The sequence below is a fragment of the Siphateles boraxobius genome, unplaced genomic scaffold, assembly GCF_051911475.1.
Source record: "Siphateles boraxobius isolate OS27281-9 unplaced genomic scaffold, OSU_SipBor_1 32, whole genome shotgun sequence".
Lineage (NCBI taxonomy): Eukaryota > Metazoa > Chordata > Actinopteri > Cypriniformes > Leuciscidae > Siphateles > Siphateles boraxobius.
The window spans coordinates 4,203,375-4,224,279 of NW_027508942.1; the positions used below are offsets into that span (position 1 = coordinate 4,203,375).

Consider the following 20,905-nt stretch of genomic DNA (forward strand, 5'->3'; position numbering starts at 1 on the left):
CATCTTTGTCTCTAAATCTGCCAGCTTTGAAATGGAGCCGAATACCTCGAGGTTCAACCCATAACCCAGTCGATTTAGCTCAAAAAGCAAATAGATTTATCATATATTCAAAACACTGTTATATTACCTGCATGTTTACAAGACCTGTGTTTGGCTCAACAAAACGCCCCCACATGGAGAATCACATTATAGTGAAATAAATGTCAGACTAAACACACTTGGGAAAGGCTAGGCTTTGCAAACAAAGTCTTGTATTTGTCACTGCAAAAGAGCAACTACTCAAAGTCTATGCATATTTCTGTGTATTGGAACGTGTGGGGTAAAATGACTCCAGTGTTTTCCAAGCACAGCGTATCATTTTCTCCACTGCTCGGGTGTAGCGTGGGGTTGGCAAACAAGCTTCTGTGTGGAAGCAGAGACTAGATTAATTATTTATCCTTTATTCTCCGGGAACAGAAGACAAGACATGCTAACTGTATTCTTTGTGTTCTCAGTATGGCTTCAGTGAAGTTAGTCCTCGGCAGCCTTGAATCGGATCCCAGTGTCTGTCACTATAGTTCTGGGTCATAGTAAATGTGCCTGCCACTCCTACTGTATCTCGGCCAAAGCCATGAAAGTTTTAGTGCATTCATTAAGCTTTTTAAATCTACTTTCAACTTTTAAAACAACCTTTTTTGCTTTACAAATGTCAAGCCAAAGCAGATCAGCCAAAAAAGTTGCTTCCTATGATTACCTTCAGACGAATTTATATATCAGCTATTTCCAGTCTATGCATACTTGAGATAAAGGTGCATTCACACAATGAATTTACCGTAATTACTTGATTTCGACATAAAAAGTGTTCACCTGTTTGTATTACTCATAATTACGACTAGTAAACTAATTTTTGGAGAGCTCCGCCTTGTACCAGCTGATCAATGCAACGTCAGCTGCAAAATGTGATTATGTCATGATAACTCTGGGAGTGTATGGCGATGGATATGAAAATGTTGAGATGTTTGGTTTGTTATTGCTATTATTGCATATAATGTAATGTCACACTGACAATAAGTACTTTTTTTAACATGGGAAAACATCAAGCATGTTAACCATTTTACATGTTCTGTTGCATTTTTAAAAAATTAGCATGCACATGAAGCGTTTAAATGAATATAGCCAATTATTTCTATACTTCTATGCTATATTTTATCTCTAGATATCTTTTTTTTTCTAATTGTGATGCATGTAGTAAGTAGCCTATGTTGTGTTCTCCAAAAATTTGGGAATCATTCATATCAAAGTCCTTCTCTATTCTAGCTTTATTGTTAATAAAGAGTGATTATAATCATGTAGAAGACTTTCTGAATTCAGTGCATAATAGATGGAGTCGTGGGAGGATGTAAGTGGGATGGTAGGGCGAGTGGTTCAGCAAAGCGGGCACTGAATACAAAAGATCGAAGAGATCTATCTACATACCAATATTGTGCCTCAAAGATAACCGATTCGGATAACAGCGCTGTCTTTTGGAAACGTGTTTGTGATTGAAAGAAACTTCAGATTGGGATGAATATTCAGAAACATGAGTCAACAGTTTAGCTGGATTGATAGGGAGATTGAGAGAGGCTGTTCACTCTTTCTGCCGGATAAGGGAGAGTTGTGAAGTGGGGGAAAGTGTCTTGCTTTACAGTCAGAAGGTTTGTGGGGTCGCTGGGTCATACTCTACCCCCACAGTTAAATCTATTTTAAGTGCTGTCACCCCAATCCCCTGTGCTTAAACCCTCTCATACTCACTGATTTATTAATGACCCCTCTTTTCTCTATTATAATTAGATGACTCGCATACAAGAATCACAATGGATGCAAACTTACAGGGGCCATGAACTGCATTTCAAAAAGGGTCTTTGAGGTCAACTTACTGTATAATGTAAGATTTAGCACAGTTGGTTTGATCATTTGAACCAAAGTCTGTTATCAGAATGATTTAGTTTAATTTCCTCCAGTGCGTTCTCAAACACCAGCAATCCGAACACAGGACAACATGACATTTATTGCATGCAGTCATTTATGATGTAGTAAATAACAGCCATTTCCTACATCTTTATAACAGCCTGGTTTCTTCCCTGATTGCACCAACTTCCATTTTTATTACTGAGGTTTTGGACCAGTTTCCCAGGAAGTTATGCTTTTGTTCTCTTGAACACAAGAGATGGAAACGCTGCTTTATTCTTAAACGTTTTATGCGATATTGCAATTTGCCCATAAGTTAAATTCGCAACTTTGGATGGAAACATAGCTAGTCTGAACACCCCTGAAACCTTCAATGATATGTGTTGGTTTTATACAAAGAAACACTGTCCATCATCTCCCACTGTTACTGAAATGAGTCCTCTCTTTATTCCCTTCTGCAACAGAAGCTAGAGACACGGGACTTGCGTAATCCAGGACGGTTATATTTTTTCACTTCCCTAATAATGGAACAGATTGTGTTCCTCAGGGTCATATGGGACTTTCTTATGACAGTGCAAAACAGCATGGTTTATTGAAAAGCCAAGTGCTCACATTACCACACTCTGACACTATAATCATTCTCAATTTTCTCCCTCTGTGTGGATAATGCCCGCTGAAAGGCACCGCTAGCCTCTTTTCCCATAGATAATGTGCCCCATAGTGGCAGGAATACATTTCTCGAGCACATATGACAGCTTTTGATTACCCTCACATTTATATTCCAGCTAACTCTGACAGTAAGCAACAAATCACAAGATGAGAGAAACAAGGAGAGCTGAATGGAGCGAAGAGGTTTAACGGTGGCCAGTATTTCAAACTGGTTATTATGGTCTCCTGGGCCATATATGGTTTGCATTTAGAGCGTGTTTTATTCACCTTTGAGATTCAAGACTGTATTTTTGTCATGGCAGTGTGGTTTAATTCAGACATTCTGATCTCTGATTTTGGCCACACAGAAGCTAGTCTCTCCTTTAAAAGGGGACTACACCCAAAAAATTAACATTCTTGCATCATTTACTCATTTTTACGTTTTATACTGAGATATAAAATACAGTAATATCCTCTTTTTTTAAAGCTTTTACCTTTTACTTGTCTTGTAAAAATCAGTTGCTAACAAGTGTCTAAATGAGACTACTGAGGATGTCGAGGACATTAAACATCATCAGCCGAACAGGAAAACTAATCTATAAAATCTATAATCTGCTTTCATAGCCTCGTTTGGTTTATAATCACGCTCTTGCAAACTATTATAACTTGAAATTTCAGGGAAAATGTATTTAAACAAAGACTGAAATAGCTTGTTGATGGTTACGTTGAAGTCATGTGATCGTGGTGTAGTTCGTTTATAGCCTACGTTATCTTTTGTCTTTTGCCGATTGTATTTATGCTTAAATTAATTTATTGTGTTCATTTGTGAAGATTACCACGATGAACAAAACGTGTAAGAATCATAAGCTTTTGTTAGTCACTAGGTGTGTAACAATATATCGTGTCACAATATATCGCACTACAAAAATGCAACAATATGTATCGTGGATAGTCACAAAATGTATTGCGTATAGTTCACCCAAAATAAAAATTACTTTGTGAGAAAAAATTCAAGTTTACAGAGTTTTAGTGTCAGTACTACATTAAACTACTATATATAATGTTGAATATAATGTATAATAATGCAATGGGGGAATATTTGTTGTTCCTAAATCTGATAATGCCAAATGTCTTGTTACCAGTAAAAAGTGGCTACAATATTTTAAATATATCTAGTCAGTGACAGTGCAAGTATATTCGTCTAAATTAATTCTGTATTTTCAGCTTCACAATCATGAATATTGTTATTCTGGTGTCTCTATTGTCCTGTGCTTTGGGTTTCCAGCAGCACCAAGTCCAAGTCTATTCATTTACACCCACAATTTAATACCAAATTTACCATTTTAATCAACAGTAATCTTTTTATTAACATTTTACCAAATGTCTTGGAGTATCGCAATAATATTGTATCGTGAGTTCAGTATCGGGATATGTCTCAAATCATGACATGAGGGAATCGCTACACCCCTATTAGTCAAAGACCTTATTTTCTGCAATAATCCAAAAGCCAATGGAAAAAAAACGAATCTTTGGTTCTTGTCGAGGGAGACTTCCAGGTTGGCCTACAAAAATACATGATCCCTGCACCATATAAAGTCCGATACCATCTGGGAGTAAATTTTTGGGTGTAATATCCCTTTAACATACCTCCCATGCAGTATAGTATAGAATTATACATTTCAAACTAACCGTATTTCATATACATCTTCGTTCCGTTACCTCTGCTAGGTCTTGTTCCAGCAGCACCTGTTGCGTGTTTGTCTGCTTGTGATTTATGGGAACATCCTGAGGGAGAAAGTTGGGGAAAAGCGAGACCCCGTGGGCTCCTGTTAGTGTCTGATTTCAGCTTGTGTCAGGAAATGAGTGCAGACTGAGGCCACCGGGTCAAACACATAGACTTTGTGGGGGGCGTTAGTTAGTGGGGATGGTTTCTGTTATGATATAGTTCCACAGGCTCTTTATTCCACCTCTGAATTATGGGTAGCACCAAAGTGCATTGTATTATATTTTATCTGTGTGAGCGGCAATTCATCTTTAGGTTTAAACTGGCAGTTTTAGGGGTCTGATAAATTATTCATAGCAATATGGCTTTGTCATCCTTACTGAAAGTAGTTTCTCAGTTGTAAGGTCTTTTGGTGGTTTGGAAAGGTGACGGGGAGTAAAAGTAGTAAATTTTTTAATATATTTATTATTTTTATTTACCTTGTTCGTGGCTACCCTGCAGTGAGAGAGGTTTAAAGACGGTCTTGTGACCAAAGAAAGCCTGTGATGATATTCTGTCAGTGTCAGAGATTCAGCATGATCATCTCACAATGTGTTTGCTGCTACGACCTCATCTACTGATGAGCCAATACAAATGCAACATGAAATGGCGGATTGATCAACGCGAAAATGCGCTAAAATTTAAAACTACTTTCCTCAAACTCCATTTGCAAGATTGAAAAGCCAAGTTGGCCTCTTTTCCCTTGCCATGATCGCATCCATATTCCCCTCTTTTTTCAGCGCACATAAAAACCACAAGTGCGTTTGATCTTGCTCTATTTTTTCACCACTAGCGCATCCTGATGACGTTTTATTCTTTTATACTCTACTAACGTAGCCTATGATTCAATAGGTGTCATCATTGTACAGTCTACATACAAGTTTATTAGATCCACACAGTCTGTAACAGGCATTAATCAAACAACAAAAGACAGCAGAAATCTCTCGTTGCTCTTGACTGATTAACTTCTGTATAATTTGATAAGAATCAGTGTATTTTTACATTTGTTTATTCAATTTCATTCTTGAATGCTACTGTTAAATACACCTACTGTAGCTGAGAAATAAAACCTTGTACCTTAAATTGTATTTGTCCTATTGTTTGTAATTTGCATTTTTGTTACTGTCAGGGTTATGTTTGTTGATTTGTTGTTCTGTTCATGTCTGAGTTTGTTCATCTTCTAGTCTATCAGTTCTCCTCTGATTCCTGTTTGTTACTAATTAATTAGGTTCCTCGTTTCAGGTGTGTTGTGTTAATTAGTCTCATTAGTTCCTCTTGTTTGCTATGTACTTAAAGGGATAGTTCACCCAAAAATTAAAATTCTGTCATTAATTACTCTGGATCACTCCACCATAGTCTTCTAAGGGATTGAAACTTGTTCCACTAAAAGTTATTAAAGACATCGTTAAAATAGTCTAATGTCCTACAGTGTCCTACGTCACACGCATCACACACATGACCAGCGTCGGCCAATAGTGAGGCTACGTGTGACGTAGCTCTACGCAATCACACTAGTGAACTGACTCGAGGCCCACAGAGAAGGAAATGAATAGTTGAAATAAAGTTGTTGTTTTTTTTGTTTTTTTTTGCGCAGAAAAAGTATTCTCGTCGTTTGATAAACTTAAGATTGAGCCACTGTAGTCACTTGGACTATTTTAACGATATCTTTAATAACTTTTCAGGGCTGGCAAGTGTCAATCCCTTAGAAGCCTATGGAGGAGTGATATCTTAATTCATTAATATCTTAATTCATGTTCCGAAGATGAACGAAGGTCTTACGGGGTTGAACAACATGAGGGAGAGTAATTACTGACAGAATTTTCATTTTTGGGTGAACTATCCCTTTAAGGCCTGTTTCAGTCTGTTCCTTGTCTTGTATTATTTAGAGTGTGGTATGTGCTTGTACCTTTTCATGCGTATCCTTGGATTAAAGTCTTCTTTGTCATCTCCGTCGTCTGGCACTTGATTACAGCCCCCGTATCTGTGACAGTCCCCTTGTAAGGGTACATTTTTAAAATATGACTGTACTGTTAAAAACCAACATGACATAGAATTATGATAAGATCGTGATAATAAAAAAATGATGAAAATTATATATTTTTGCCATATCGCCCACCCCTACCTCCAGCCGCTGTATTGAGCATTACAATTTCTCCAATTAATGTCTTCTTTCTTTTGAATGATCCATCTGTTCCCACTTAAATATCTCTGGTTTAAGGGTGAAGACCACATGAGGACAGAGTAATTATATCCTTCAGGTCAGAAGGTCCTCATTGTTTTGCAAGTCTTCTGTTTTAAATCAATTCTAGATGAAAACTCTTGAAGATTAGAGAGGTGGCACTGCACATAACTTTACACCACAGTTTTTCATCTTTAAAAACAGCGTATCGTTTCACACCTTTAATGTATTCTGCATTTATAATTGTAGTAGATGTGTATTAAACTACCTCAGGGCACCTTCATTCCTCTCAAATATCTTTCTACCCATCTCATGTGTGTGTGTGTGTGTGTGTGTGTGTGTGTGTGTGTGTGTGTGTGTGTGCGTGCGTGCGTGCGTGCGTGCGTGCGTGCGTGCGTGCGTGCGTGCGTGCGTGCGTGCGTGCGTGCGTGCGTGCGTGCGTGCGTGCGTGTGTGTGTGTGCGTGCGTGCGTGTGTGTGTGTGTGATCAGGCTTCAAACTAAACATCAACCTATTGCACATGGGTCAAAACATTTACAATCATATGAGTGTCATCATGCATATTCTCATAAACATGTAATACTGTTTGATAAGCCATATTGTATATGTAATAACGTATTCTGTATTACAGATATTCCTCTCTCTATCCTTCCCGGATCCCATCATGAGTTACAGGAAGATGGACAAGCACGGAAGTCCACAGTATTGCCGTCATTTTCTGACTGACAACAGCATCTTCCACGGTAGGTTCATGCCTATATGATGGATATATCGCAATGCTGTATTGTCATACAGAACTAAATCAGACTTTTCATGGTCATATAGGTTAAAATGAGTTCTGTTCCAAATCTCAGGAAATGTGAAAGGTGATCTTTGATTGCTTGACCGTCAAATACAACAGGGACTGGTATACACAAGGTGGTGCTGTCTCTCACATCACGAGGATGATAAAGTGTTTGGGAATTGCCTACGGTACACAAAGGAAAGGAGATCAGTCCTTGTTGACTTGATGGCATTTGTTTAAATGGGACTGTGTCCCCAAGGCCACATCACTGAACACAAAACTGACAGCTTGACAGAAATATTACAACAGTTCCTTGTACAAATCACTACAGATAGTTTAAAGAATGAAAGAATTTGGAAATAAGCCTGGAAATAAACTCTCATTATTAAATGCTAAAGGTTATGCCTCATGCTATAGACCTCAGATCTTTGTATGTTGATCAGATTTTTGGGTGACTTTTCGTGTCATTTAATTTTTTACATTTTTTTTTTATTATGTTAGGATTTTCAGGCCTGGGAATTAAATAGAAACTTTAATGAATATGATAATATATTTTCCCATGAAAGTTAATGACATTTTAAAATGTCATGTGAAAGTCGTGGAACTTCTATAGATTAATACACTACTGTTCAAAAGTCTGAGATCTGAGATTTGTAAAAAAAAAAATAATAATAATAATAATTCAAGATTATTTGATAAGAATCTTTTGAAAGTTCAAAACAAGAACCATGCTTGTGTAAGCGTTGTGTATATAATGTAATTCATTTATAAGCAACAATTGTAACAAGTGTAATGCTTAAAATATTTTGCTGATGGCAGGCACATTAGATGATTGAGTTTATATATAGATTGGGTTTGCTTTAGCTATAATCTCTCTGTACAGTATATGTACCATCACCAAATTTACTGTACAGTGACGCCTTTCGAGATCATTATAATCTGAGTAAATGCTTAAGTAGACCTACCATACCCATATCCCAGTGCCATATATTGACCAGACCGAGATGTGGTGGCATGTGATGTGTTAATTCCTCTGAGCGAGGCAGGATTGTTGTCTAGTGTCTGGGTAGTTGATGCATGATGTGAACTGCAGACGTCTGTCTGTCTGAGTCTGAAGGGAGCTTTTTGTCTGGCTCCTGCTGAACCGCTGCAGTAATTTACCCTCTTTCTTTAAACGTTTTCACTGCTCCTGCATCCAGAGATGGATCAACCTGCCTGGAAAATAAAAAAGCAAGTGATTTAATCTTATGAAACCTGTGTTTCCTTCCCAATTCCACAGGTCCTTCTTTATATTGCCTTGGTTTCCAGTTTCTCCCTCTCAGACTGTCTCTCGCTCTCGCTGTTTCATTGTCATTTGCTTGCACATTTGTCTCAGAAGGCTAGCGCAATACTGAGGAAATGACAATGAAAGAGAGAAAAATGAGTAAAGATTAAGTGAAAATCAAGTTAAAGTGGATTATTGGAAAATACTAGAGGTATTATGTGATTCAGGTAGTGTATAATAAAAGCGAGAGCTGCTTGTGTCGTGTGTCAGTGTATAAATTGATTAGTGCTAAGATACCCCCAGTAATGCATCCAGCCTAATTTGATAGTGATCAGACCTCAAACTACATTTTCTTGCCACTCAATACATGAATATAGCAGGTCGGGAAACTTAACATTGTCCTGACATAACATTTTCAGATGATATTGATCGGATCAGCTTCATTACAAACCACTTTACAGCTCTGGGAACACCTGCATCACTCTACATATATCGGGATTTACTACTATCTATTCCAGGGAATTTTATTGGTTTCTTGGTTTATTGCTTAGATTTTGTTTTTCAGTTGTTCTTTGACATTTAGCACTTTAAGGGTAGTAAGACACACACACACACACACACACACACACACACACACACACACACACACACACACACACACACACACACACACACACACAGTCTGGAGATGAGAAGCATATTCTGCTTATTTACATGCTGTGAATATGAAACCCTCTAAGGAATCGGCGATGAGATCGAGCCTTGCTTTATTTCCATCTGTCACTGATGTGGTGTGTTGGATGAGTGTGACATAGGCTTCACAGCGATGTGCTCGCCAATTGAAACACTGAGTGAGCATGTTGGTACATCACTGAGCATATTTAAAGTGCCCCTATTATACTTTTGCGAATATTACCTTTCATGCTGTGTGTAATATAGCTGTTTGTTAATGTAAAAGGTCTGCAAAGTGCACAACAAATAAACGTATTGTCTTCTAAAAGAAAGAATCGATTCAATGTCTACTTTGCCTCGCACTCAAACACTCTAGTTGTAGCTGAGAAGCAACATGTTGGTTGTCAATATGTTGAGAAGATGCTGTTTTACGCTGCAAATCCACTTTGCATAAACTTCTTAAGGATGAGGACTCGTGTTGCCATTGATGCAATAAAAACAACGCCATCATTGCTGTTCGTATCACTGTGTATACAAGCACTGAGGAAGAGCTGAAATTCAGATATGGTAACAAGCATTTTGTTTCTGACATACACCAATCACAACAGACTGGAACATCTGATCAATCAGAGCAGATTTTACCAATCACAACAGACTGGAACATCTGACCAATCAGAGCAGAGTAGACCAATCACAACAGACTGGAACATCTGACCAATCAGAGCAGATTTTACCAATCACAACAGACTGGAACATCTGACCAATCAGAGCAGAGTAGACCAATCACAACAGACTGAGCCATCTGACCAATCAGAGCAGAGTAGACCAATCACAACAGACTGGGCCATCTGAGCAGAGCAGATTTAACCAATCACAACAGACTGGGCCATCTGACCAATCAGAGCAGAGTAGACCAATCACAACAGACTGGAACATCTGACCAATCAGAGCAGAGTAGACCAATCACAACAGACTTGAACATCTGACTAATCAGAGCAGAGTAGACCAATCACAACAGACTGGAACATCTGACCAATCAGAGCAGAGTAGACCAATCACAACAGACTGGAACATCTGACCAATCAGAGCAGAGTAGACCAATCACAACAGACTGGAACATCTGACCAATCAGAGCAGAGTAGACCAATCACAACAGACTGGAACATCTGACCAATCAGAGCAGAGTAGACCAATCACAACAGACTGAAACATCTGACCAATCAGAGCAGAGTAGACCAATCACAACAGACTGGAACATCTGACCAATCAGAGCAGAGTAGACCAATCACAACAGACTGGAACATCTGACCAATCAGAGCAGAGTAGACCAATCACAACAGACTGGAACATCTGACCAATCAGAGCAGAGTAGACCAATCACAACAGACTGGAACATCTGACCAATCAGAGCAGAGTAGACCAATCACAACAGACTGGAACATCTGACCAATCAGAGCAGAGTAGACCAATCACAACAGACTGGAACATCTGACCAATCAGAGCAGAGTAGACCAATCACAACAGACTGGAACATCTGACCAATCAGAGCAGAGTAGACCAATCACAACAGACTGGAACATCTGACCAATCAGAGCAGACTGGAACATCTGACCAATCAGAGCAGAGTAGACCAATCACAACAGACTGGAACATCTGACCAATCAGAGCAGAGTAGACCAATCACAACAGACTGGAACATCTGACCAATCAGAGCAGAGTAGACCAATCACAACAGACAGGAACATCTGACCAATCAGAGCAGAGTAGACCAATCACAACAGACTGGAACATCTGACCAATCAGAGCAGAGTAGACCAATCACAACAGACTGGAACATCTGACCAATCAGAGCAGAGTAGACCAATCACAACAGACTGAAACATCTGACCAATCAGAGCAGAGTAGACCAATCACAACAGACAGGAACATCTGACCAATCAGAGCAGAGTAGACCAATCACAACAGACTGGAACATCTGACCAATCAGAGCAGAGTAGACCAATCACAACAGACTGGAACATCTGACCAATCAGAGCAGAGTAGACCAATCACAACAGACTGGAACATCTGACCAATCAGAGCAGAGTAGACCAATCACAACAGACTGGAACATCTGACCAATCAGAGCAGAGTAGACCAATCACAACAGACTGAAACATCTGACTAATCAGAGCAGAGTAGACCAATCACAACAGACTGGAACATCTGACCAATCAGAGCAGAGTAGACCAATCACAACAGACTGGAACATCTGACCAATCAGAGCAGAGTAGACCAATCACAACAGACTGGAACCTCTGACTAATCAGAGCAGAGTAGACCAATCACAACAGACAGGAACATCTGACCAATCAGAGCAGACTGGAACATCTGACCAATCAGAGCAGAGTAGACCAATCACAACAGACTGGAACATCTGACCAATCAGAGCAGAGTAGACCAATCACAACAGACTGGAACATCTGACCAATCAGAGCAGAGTAGACCAATCACAACAGACTGGAACATCTGACCAATCAGAGCAGAGTAGACCAATCACAACAGACTGGAACATCTGACCAATCAGAGCAGAGTGGACCAATCACAACAGACTGGAACATCTGACCAATCAGAGCAGAGTAGACCAATCACAACAGACTGGAACATCTGACCAATCAGAGCAGAGTAGACCAATCACAACAGACTGGAACATCTGACCAATCAGAGCAGAGTAGACCAATCACAACAGACTGGAACATCTGACCAATCAGAGCAGAGTAGACCAATCACAACAGACTGGAACATCTGACCAATCAGAGCAGAGTAGACCAATCACAACAGACTGGAACATCTGACCAATCAGAGCAGAGTAGACCAATCACAACAGACTGGAACATCTGACCAATCAGAGCAGAGTAGACCAATCACAACAGATTGGAACATCTGACCAATCAGAGCAGAGTAGACCAATCACAACAGACTGGAACATCTGACCAATCAGAGCAGAGTAGACCAATCACAACAGACTGGAACATCTGGCCAATCAGAGCAGAGTAGACCAATCACAACAGACTGGAACATCTGACCAATCAGAGCAGAGTAGACCAATCACAACAGACTGGAACATCTGACCAGAGAAGTGGAGGCTCTTGGAAAGGCAGGGTTTAGAATGACTGAATTCTTTATCAAATTAAAGTGTTTTTTGGCATTGGATGCATGTAAACTAATGTAGGAGACATGTAAAACAAATTAGCAACATTTACAATATCATAATAGGGGCATATTAACAGCCATTTAGTCTGAGTGTGATGTAATGGCAGCTGCTCCTGTTGTGCTGCCATGATGGGATCCTTAGTAGATGTAAACATTTCAATGGAATAAATGGGATACAACCGTAATCAATGATTTTAAAGTTTGTCAGATATTACAGCAAATTTAATTACTGTGAAAAGGTGCCGTTAAAAGAATATAAATACATTCTGCATTATTTACACACCTTTGACTTTCTTTCTTCTGTAGAACAAAAAACGGAGAGTTTTTGCAGAATGTTCACACTGCTTGTTTCCATTCAGCAAAAACATATGGTGATCGTGGCTGTCACACTTTTGTTTTGTCAAATAGATTTTTTGTTCCGTTTTGGAGCTTTTGAACATTCTACAAAACATCTGTTTGTGTTTCGCATGGGGATGAGTAAATAATGACAGGATATTTTTGGGTGAACTGTGCTTTTAAGTCAAGCATTTGAAAGAAATATTTATCTCTTTTTTTGACAGTTGTGGTAATTGTGTACTGTAGTGCCATTATGTGTTGATGTGTAATTCATACGTCTCTCACATCATATTTCCTCTCACTGTCAGTAGCATCATTCTAGCACATAGATTGAAAAATACATTAATCTTTTAGAAACCTTCCGCTTAATAGCTCTGAAGCTTGCGTCAATGCGCATTCATCTGCAATGATGTGATGAGAAAGTTCATTTATTATCACAGAAACGTGAGTTAAAACTAAATCAGATGGTATTTTAATGTTTTTTTTTCTCAAAAACCTGAAAAATAGGGTGATGTCAATTAAATTGGGACATTTTTTATAACACTCTAAAAAAATGTTGGGTTGTTTCAACTCATGTTTGAGTCAGATATGGACAAACCCAACTGTAGGTATAATTTTTTTTATAAAATTGTCTTTGTCCATATTTAACCCAAACATGGGTTAAAAACAACCCAGCATTTTTTTTGTGAAATCACGGCCAAAAAGTAACCCAGTTTGCCTTACATTTAGCTGAAGAACGTCAAATACAAGCCAAATGAAAAGTCAGTTATATATTCACTCTCATGTTGTTCCAGGCTGGTATGACTTTCTTTTATGGGATAGAGAAGGAGAAGTGGAGCAGAATGGCAGTCTTAGAGACCATTATTTGGAAAAAGAGGTAATGGAAGTGAATGATGCTTGAGTGAACAATCTCCATGACAGAAAGAACGTCATACGGGTTTGGAAGGCCTTGAGGGAACGACAGGGTTTTTGTGTTAACAATCCCCTTTAACTTCCAGACAAACTGACATGCGCCTCAGGTGAACCACGACCCCTCCAGTAATGTGCGTTTAGTTTGAATGATAAGAAAGTCTGACACCTTAATCGCCTTCATAACCTTCCTAACACCCACCTCCCCTCATATTTCCTCCTCCCTCCAGCACGAGAATAATATGTGCAGAGATCAGAGTCACTGTGAATGAGGCGGAACGAGCGCGAGTGAGAGAAGAGGAGCGCGCGCGCGCCTCACTGAGATTGGAGAGCTCCTTTCCGCGCGCTTTGATTACATGCATCAAATGGATATCTTTATATGATTTCTTTAAAATGCACAGCCAGGAACTGATTATTAAAACGTAACTGCATTGGAAATTCCCGATGAAGGGTGTGATATTTCAGATATGTTTAATGAAAGAGTGCAGTGACACCTGCATTCCGAAGCGCGCGTCTTGTGTTCTGATCGCCGCACATATTCGGTCTTAATGCAGTGTTTACCTGTTATCAACTATAATGGCGGAGCTGGAAGTTTTAAAAAATATCAGTTTTGAGAAGGGTGAGTCATGCATTACGATGTTGAAATATCAATCACATAATTTATTTATTTTTTGGCATGTGTGTGCACGTTATGCAATTGCGCCCTCGGTATTAAGGCACTTTATTCAGTCTAACCAATTAGATGTTAGATTAAGTCTCATATGATGCAGCTAAACATGACAAACGTAGCCCGTGTGTTAGTGTCTTTGTGCTGGTCTTGGGTTTGCGCATGCATGACTTCCAGTGCTGTCTGAGAAGAGCTGTCCAGGGTTCTGCACCGGAATGCTGTTCCTCTGTGGGAAGCTGCTCCAAAACACGAATCTACAGGCTTTGGCTAATTGAATGATTGCCATCTATTTAGCTCCCAAGCTGTGAAACTTAATGCTCTGATTTTATAATTAGCGTTCTGTCTCTTTGTGATACTAATTGTATTAAAACCATTACGCTCCATCATGAAGAGCATTTTCCATCTGTATTTTTGGAGCAGTAAAATGGAATGGGATTTTTACCCCAGCCTTAAAAGTCTTCTTTATTAGAATGGGGTTAGTTAATATTTTAGGTATCTGACAGCGATTTTGGTATTACTAGTAGGCCTAATTATATAAAATGCAATCCAAGATTGCACAGATTTATGTGTTGCTTAAGTTCTTGCTTTAGACACCAGCAGTTCTAAATGATTTCAAAACCAAGACAATTGTGGTTGTATAGTGTTACATTTGAGGGCTATTGTAATATCCCTTGCTATTATTGCACCAGTCTGAGATGATGCTTGATATAATGAACCGTAAATGTGTTTATGAGGGAGTGAACCATTCCTTCTGTGCTTTTCTGCAATTTTTGTAACCCGAAGTTACTTAAATGATTCCTTTGGAGACTGTGGGGAAGGATTCTCTTTGATAGGCAATATTATGCCAACAGGTTGCTCTCATACGGTTTGTGAGTTTATGTATGTTTTTGACTGCAGTGACTGTTTGCTACTCCCCCGCAAAGAGAAAATAGGTCTTTCATGTAAAAAATGTGCTTTTCCTCTCAGATAGTGATTCACTGCAGTATTCCCTTTATTTTCAGACCTCACCTACGTACATCCTTTCCTTTCTTTTCCTTTCCTATAAGTTCTGTAAACTAAAAAAATATGTTTTTATTTGTGGATCCAAACTACCATGATAGTGACACAAAACTTGCTTAGTTTGTCTTGTGTATCAGTTTGTTGAGCAAACTGAGAAGGTTATATTGAGTTACTTTAATGTACCATAACAAGTATATACTTCACTAAGGAGAACACTAATCATGCTAACGGTGAAACAACTTTTACAGCAAAATATAATCCAAAACTCTACATTAAGCTAAAACATCTAATAACAAACATTTAAGTCATCATAAGTCCACATGCTTTGACCAAAATCACAAATTATTCAAGTTCAATCAATTCTTCAGTGATCAAACTGAGCATGCTCAGCACCATGCTCACCCGTTACCACCAAACGTTACATCGCAAGTTCTTGTTGTTTAATATTTGCAGTTGCTCATACTAAACATTGATTTTATTTTATCGTTGTCATCTTTTTTACATTCAATAGTTAATTCAACTTAATAGATTTAGATTTAGTCTAACAATTATTTTTCAGTGTGTGCTGTCATTGCTCCCTGCCTTTCCTCCATTCTGTCTGTGTAGATTTTAGTGTAATTTTGTCAATTTTAAAACACAATCTTAAAGGCGCAGTTAGCGATTTCTGAGAAACATTGAAATCAACCCAAACAAACACGCGCCTCCCTTCATTGCTCCGCCCCTGAAATGCATGAACATGCATTTCTCTTTATCATAGCTGAAGCCAAGCAAAATAAAGCGAAGATGATGAACGAACGACAAGGAAGAACAAAAAATAAACAAGAGTATATACAAGCAAGTGTTGGTTGTTAGTTGCCTGCAGCTTCAGACAAACAATGCCACTGAAAATAGTCCTGTTACTAGAGCTAACATTACAATAACAGCATATTTTGTTTCTGTGAAACATAGCAAAACCAGTATTACTCACGTAGTAGTGCGACGCATGTTTTCAGGCCTTCCTGCTTTGGTCACTCCAGTGCTGGAAAACCTTTCTAATATTAACGCGGGTCCTAAAGTTCTTGCCTGATCATAAACCTTCTTTTTCTAGTGATATTCCTCTAACCTTTTCTCTTTTGTAATGTCTCTCAGTCATCTCTCTTTCTACAGTCTTCCTTCAAATCTCTCTCTTGCTCATTCCCTCCCTCCTCCCCCGTCATGAGTGAACACGCCCCCTACTGCTGATTGGCTCACTCCCTCTCTCCTCCCCCATCATGAGTGGACACGCCCCCTACTGCTGATTGGCTCACTCTCCCTCCTCCCCCATCATGAGTGGACATGCCCCCTACTGCTGATTGGCTCACTCCCTCTCTCCTCCCCCATCATGAGTGGACACGCCCCCTATTGGTGATTGGCTCACTCCCTCTCTCCTCCCCCATCATGAGTGGACGTGCCCCCTACTGCTGATTGGCTCACTCCCTCTCTCCTCCCCCATCATGAGTGGACACGCCCCCTATTGCTGATTGGCTCACTCCCTCTCTCCTCCCCCATCATGAGTGGACACGCCCCTAATGCTGATTGCCCCACTCTCCCTCCTTCCCCATCATGAGTGGACACGCCCCCTACTGGTGATTGGCTACAATTGTGTTGTGCTGCTCTGTTCGATACACTTTAAACAAACGCACTTACTGCACCTTTAATTATCCATTAACTTGGTGAAATAAAGGTAAACCAAGAGATTGTTTTTGGGATGTGCAGTAGCCCCATTTCTGCCATCAAGAGTAGTGAGTTCAAGAAAATGGACAGGATTTTTCATTTAGATGTTGAATGTAGTCATAGGCCTCCCACTCTATAACCTAATAAGCTTCAGTTGCACAACAAGCACCATTAGAGCCAAGCTGGAGGTAAATTTCCATTCAGTGCATCTCAATGGCCATTCTTTCTGAGGTGGAGGAGATTAGACAGTTCACAGGGGTACTCGTTTCTGTTCTGTGAGATATCAGTATCAGCTCTGCTCCATCCTTGGGCTGGTTAAAGGGAAATGGCAAAGGGGATGGGCTTCCCCAATTGGCACAATACCTTCCTGAGCATCTCCCCTAACGCCAGCCTGCCTAACAGTGCTTCTTTGATGTCAATACTAGGGAATGCTGTCAGAGCAGCAGTCATGAATTTATTAAGATTCTGCACAGTTATTTTGGCTCTGATGGATTGTGGGGGCTCAGTGGGGTTCCTGATGAAAGCATGTTGGTGCAGAATGAGTGAAGGCAGTTATATCAGTTGTGTCTAATTAAGACAAAGAAGATGCGATAAGTGGTTATTTTCTTTGTTTGCATACATCATTTGAGGCATGAATGTTGGGGGTCTGCCTTCTCTCAAGGGAGCTCTGCAAGGAGCCAGTTTCCTATAGTGTCCACAAGGGTGCTATCGCTCTTTAATTAGTTCCCATATACTCCCACAAGATGTACCTTCTGAATACCCTGACAGGTTCTCAAATTAATAATAGAAGAAATAAAATCTTATATTTGGCACTTATATAAAAAGAGCACACTGCTGTTAAAGGTATAGTTCACCCAAAAATTAAAATGCATTCGATTTTTTTTTCAGTCATTTTCCCTCTCTCATGTTGCTCTTTATGGTACAAAAAAGGTGACTTTTTGAAGTATGCACTGTTTGCTTTTTTAAAATATAAATAAAGAGAGAAGTGGTATTGCTCCTGGTGGTCATGACATGAGAAATCAAATTTGCATGGATTTTTTTTGACAAATAAGAGGTCTTTGTAACTACAAGTTCTTAAAACATCCTCCTCATTTTAAACAAAGCATTTATTAATCAAGCTCCAAAAATGGCTCATGTGGATCTTGTGGGATTTGTGATGCCACATGGGCGAATCAATTTGCATATGCCCGCCTCCAGAGCAAGACATCAACGAAGAGTTAAACATCATTGCACCATAGGCCCCGCCCACTGGCGTTCAGTCGCTTAACCTTTGACTTTTGCATACACTGGATGTGAGCGTCCCATCAAAGCAAATAGAGCCCATTATAATCACTGATGCTGTCTACACTGATACAGTATACAGATGTGCATTTAGTTTCTGACGTACTTAATACGTCATAATGCTTTTGTAAATGACTGTTTTATATGTATAATATTTTCAGAATGGGCGTTGATACTGTTTCCAATGCAATTACGTTAGCCAATCATAACAGTGGCCGTTTACTGACAAGCCTTAAAGGAGCCGCACCTTAAAAACTGATCATTTCAGACAGAGGATCAAAATAAGCATTGATAATAATTGTTTTTCCATATATACATTTGTTTTTGTTTGTTTTTTTTTGCAAAAAAAAACTATATTAACATTATAAGTGCACCTCAAGGAGCATAATAAAATGAAATCATGTCATGACCCCTTTATATTTTGGTCTGATGATCTCACACAAAGCTATCATGCACAATTTTTTTTTACATTTAAATTTATCTGACGCTTTTATCCAAAGCGACTTACAATTGCTATATTTCAGAGGTCGCACGCCTCTGGGGCAATTAGGGATTAAGTGTCTTGCTCAGGGACACATAGTGTCTCACAGTGGATTCAAACCCGGGTCTCTCACACCAAAGGCATGTGTCTTATCCACTGCCCCATCACCACCCTTTTTTTGGGTGAACTATAACTTTAATAGCCAAGTTGAATAACTTAAAAGTGTTCTATATAATGTTTCTCTTATCCAATAACCAGTTTTTAAAATCCATACGCAGAGAGACCCAACAGTCTGCTTATTCACAGAAGATATATGCAGTTTGTCCTGCTATGGAGAGTGGAGCACCCAGATTCTCCTGCCAAAGTATTGTCCATTTACTGGTAATCTTTCTAACCTCTAAAAGAGTCTTTGGAGTCAAGAGAGTTTAAATGCCACATTACAGGCCTTCTGCCCGCTGCGTCTGAGATGGACATCCTCCTGCATCTGACCAGCGGTCAGGTCACAAAGGTCAAAAAGCAGAGCAACGGTTAATACAATTTCATATGTGGATGAATTCATCTTCACTGTGCAGCATAAAAGAGAGGAAGAAGACTGATAGAAAACGAGGAGAGCACAAAAATGTGAAGACTTTGGAAAAATATATTGCAACTTTTGAGACTGAATGATTTATAGTGGATGTTAGCTGATAGTTTTCAATAAATTAGTGGCTTCTTCTCCGGTACTCTCGCGCTCCATGAGCTCAATTCACGACATTGTAGCTGAGAGAGATCCACCAACGTTTGGAAGTTAAATCCCTCCTCTTAGGTTTGTCAAAGAGCTAATTTTAGATCTGTCTTTTTAAAGTTACATCTTTCTCTTTCTGCATTGACTTCTTTGTGCTGCAATGGTTTTATGTGCCCTATGAACACTAATGTCCTTTTGAGGACAAAAAGGACCATCGGATTTTGTGGGATCACAGTCACTTGTACTCATGTTATGTCATACCATTAATATTATCTGCTTTCTCTTCCATCTCTATTACTTATGCTGCTCACTTTGACCCTTTAGGACAAAAACACATCTGTTCAAAGCCTCACCATCATGCACATTTCCCCCACAACAATACATTAGCTATTCTGTGTAAATCCCTGCTCGCTACTGCTTTTTACTGTCACAAAGGTTCAAAGGCTCCGTGTGAATAGCTAGCGGGATAGATGTTAGATGACAAAAAAGAGAGGGTGGAGTGAGGGGTTCTGGGTAAAGAAGTGGGTGTTGGATGTGGAGGGAGAGTTCGGCTCGCAGTCTTAAGGGAAGTGAGCAAGAGAAAGTACTTTAAGGATGACACTCAGTTTCGAGCGCTCACTTTTTTGTTTTGATGTCACGGGATCCTTTTTCGTGACATCAGAGCGCTCGGCCATGGCCAACGTGGCGTCTCTTTTGGCCCGTAGGTTCTACCATGTTGGAGGCAGCGTGGCGGTGCCACAGAAGTGTCGTTTGGCATATATAGGTGAGGCGTTTTTTTGTAAGAGTAAGTGTGTGTGTGTGTAGGGATGGATAGTGTATCAGTTATTAGCTGATATTGTCCTTTTTTTTTTTACATTTGTATCTATACACTGCAAAAAAAAAAGTTGGATCAACTTGGATGTTTAAGTCATTTCAACTTAAATTACATTAAACTGGCTTTAAGGAATTAGTTGAAACTTGTATAACATAAAAAAGTTGAAAAAAATAGCTTAACTTATTTTAATGAGTTAAAGCAATGTAAAAAAGTGTAGTTAATGGATATTTCATTGTTCATGCTCACTTGCCCTATTTTTCCATCCATCCATCCATCCATCCGCAAATATCATAACATAATTATCAGCTTGTCTGCATTTGTATTAATGTGTGTATTCCTCAGCCACAGATACATGATACAGGTCTCAAAGTCAATTTGTCTTGTTGCTCTTTATTGTTTAATGGCTTTCCAGCTGTCAGTTTGGCTGAAATCACTAACCTCCTACTCCCTGCTCTGAGCCCTAAAATGATCTTGCATGTTCATTAGACTGACATTTGTGAGCTTCTGTTTTTACCGCTACAATGCATCCGATATGAGAGTCAATTGTAAAAGAGCAACAAAAAAAAAGAACAAAAA

General features: G+C 39.3%; 1 protein-coding gene across 1 annotated transcript in view; it reads left to right on the forward strand.

Moving 5' to 3' along the window:
- The window catches only part of plch1 (phospholipase C, eta 1), an 87,434-nt gene that overhangs the window by 900 nt on the left and 65,629 nt on the right, over positions 1 to 20,905 (forward strand). The window contains exon 2 of the mRNA XM_077194615.1: positions 7,146 to 7,257. Within this exon, the coding sequence (XP_077050730.1) occupies positions 7,179 to 7,257 (79 nt within the window). The 5' untranslated portion in view covers positions 7,146 to 7,178. The remainder of the gene's footprint in view (positions 1 to 7,145; positions 7,258 to 20,905) is intronic.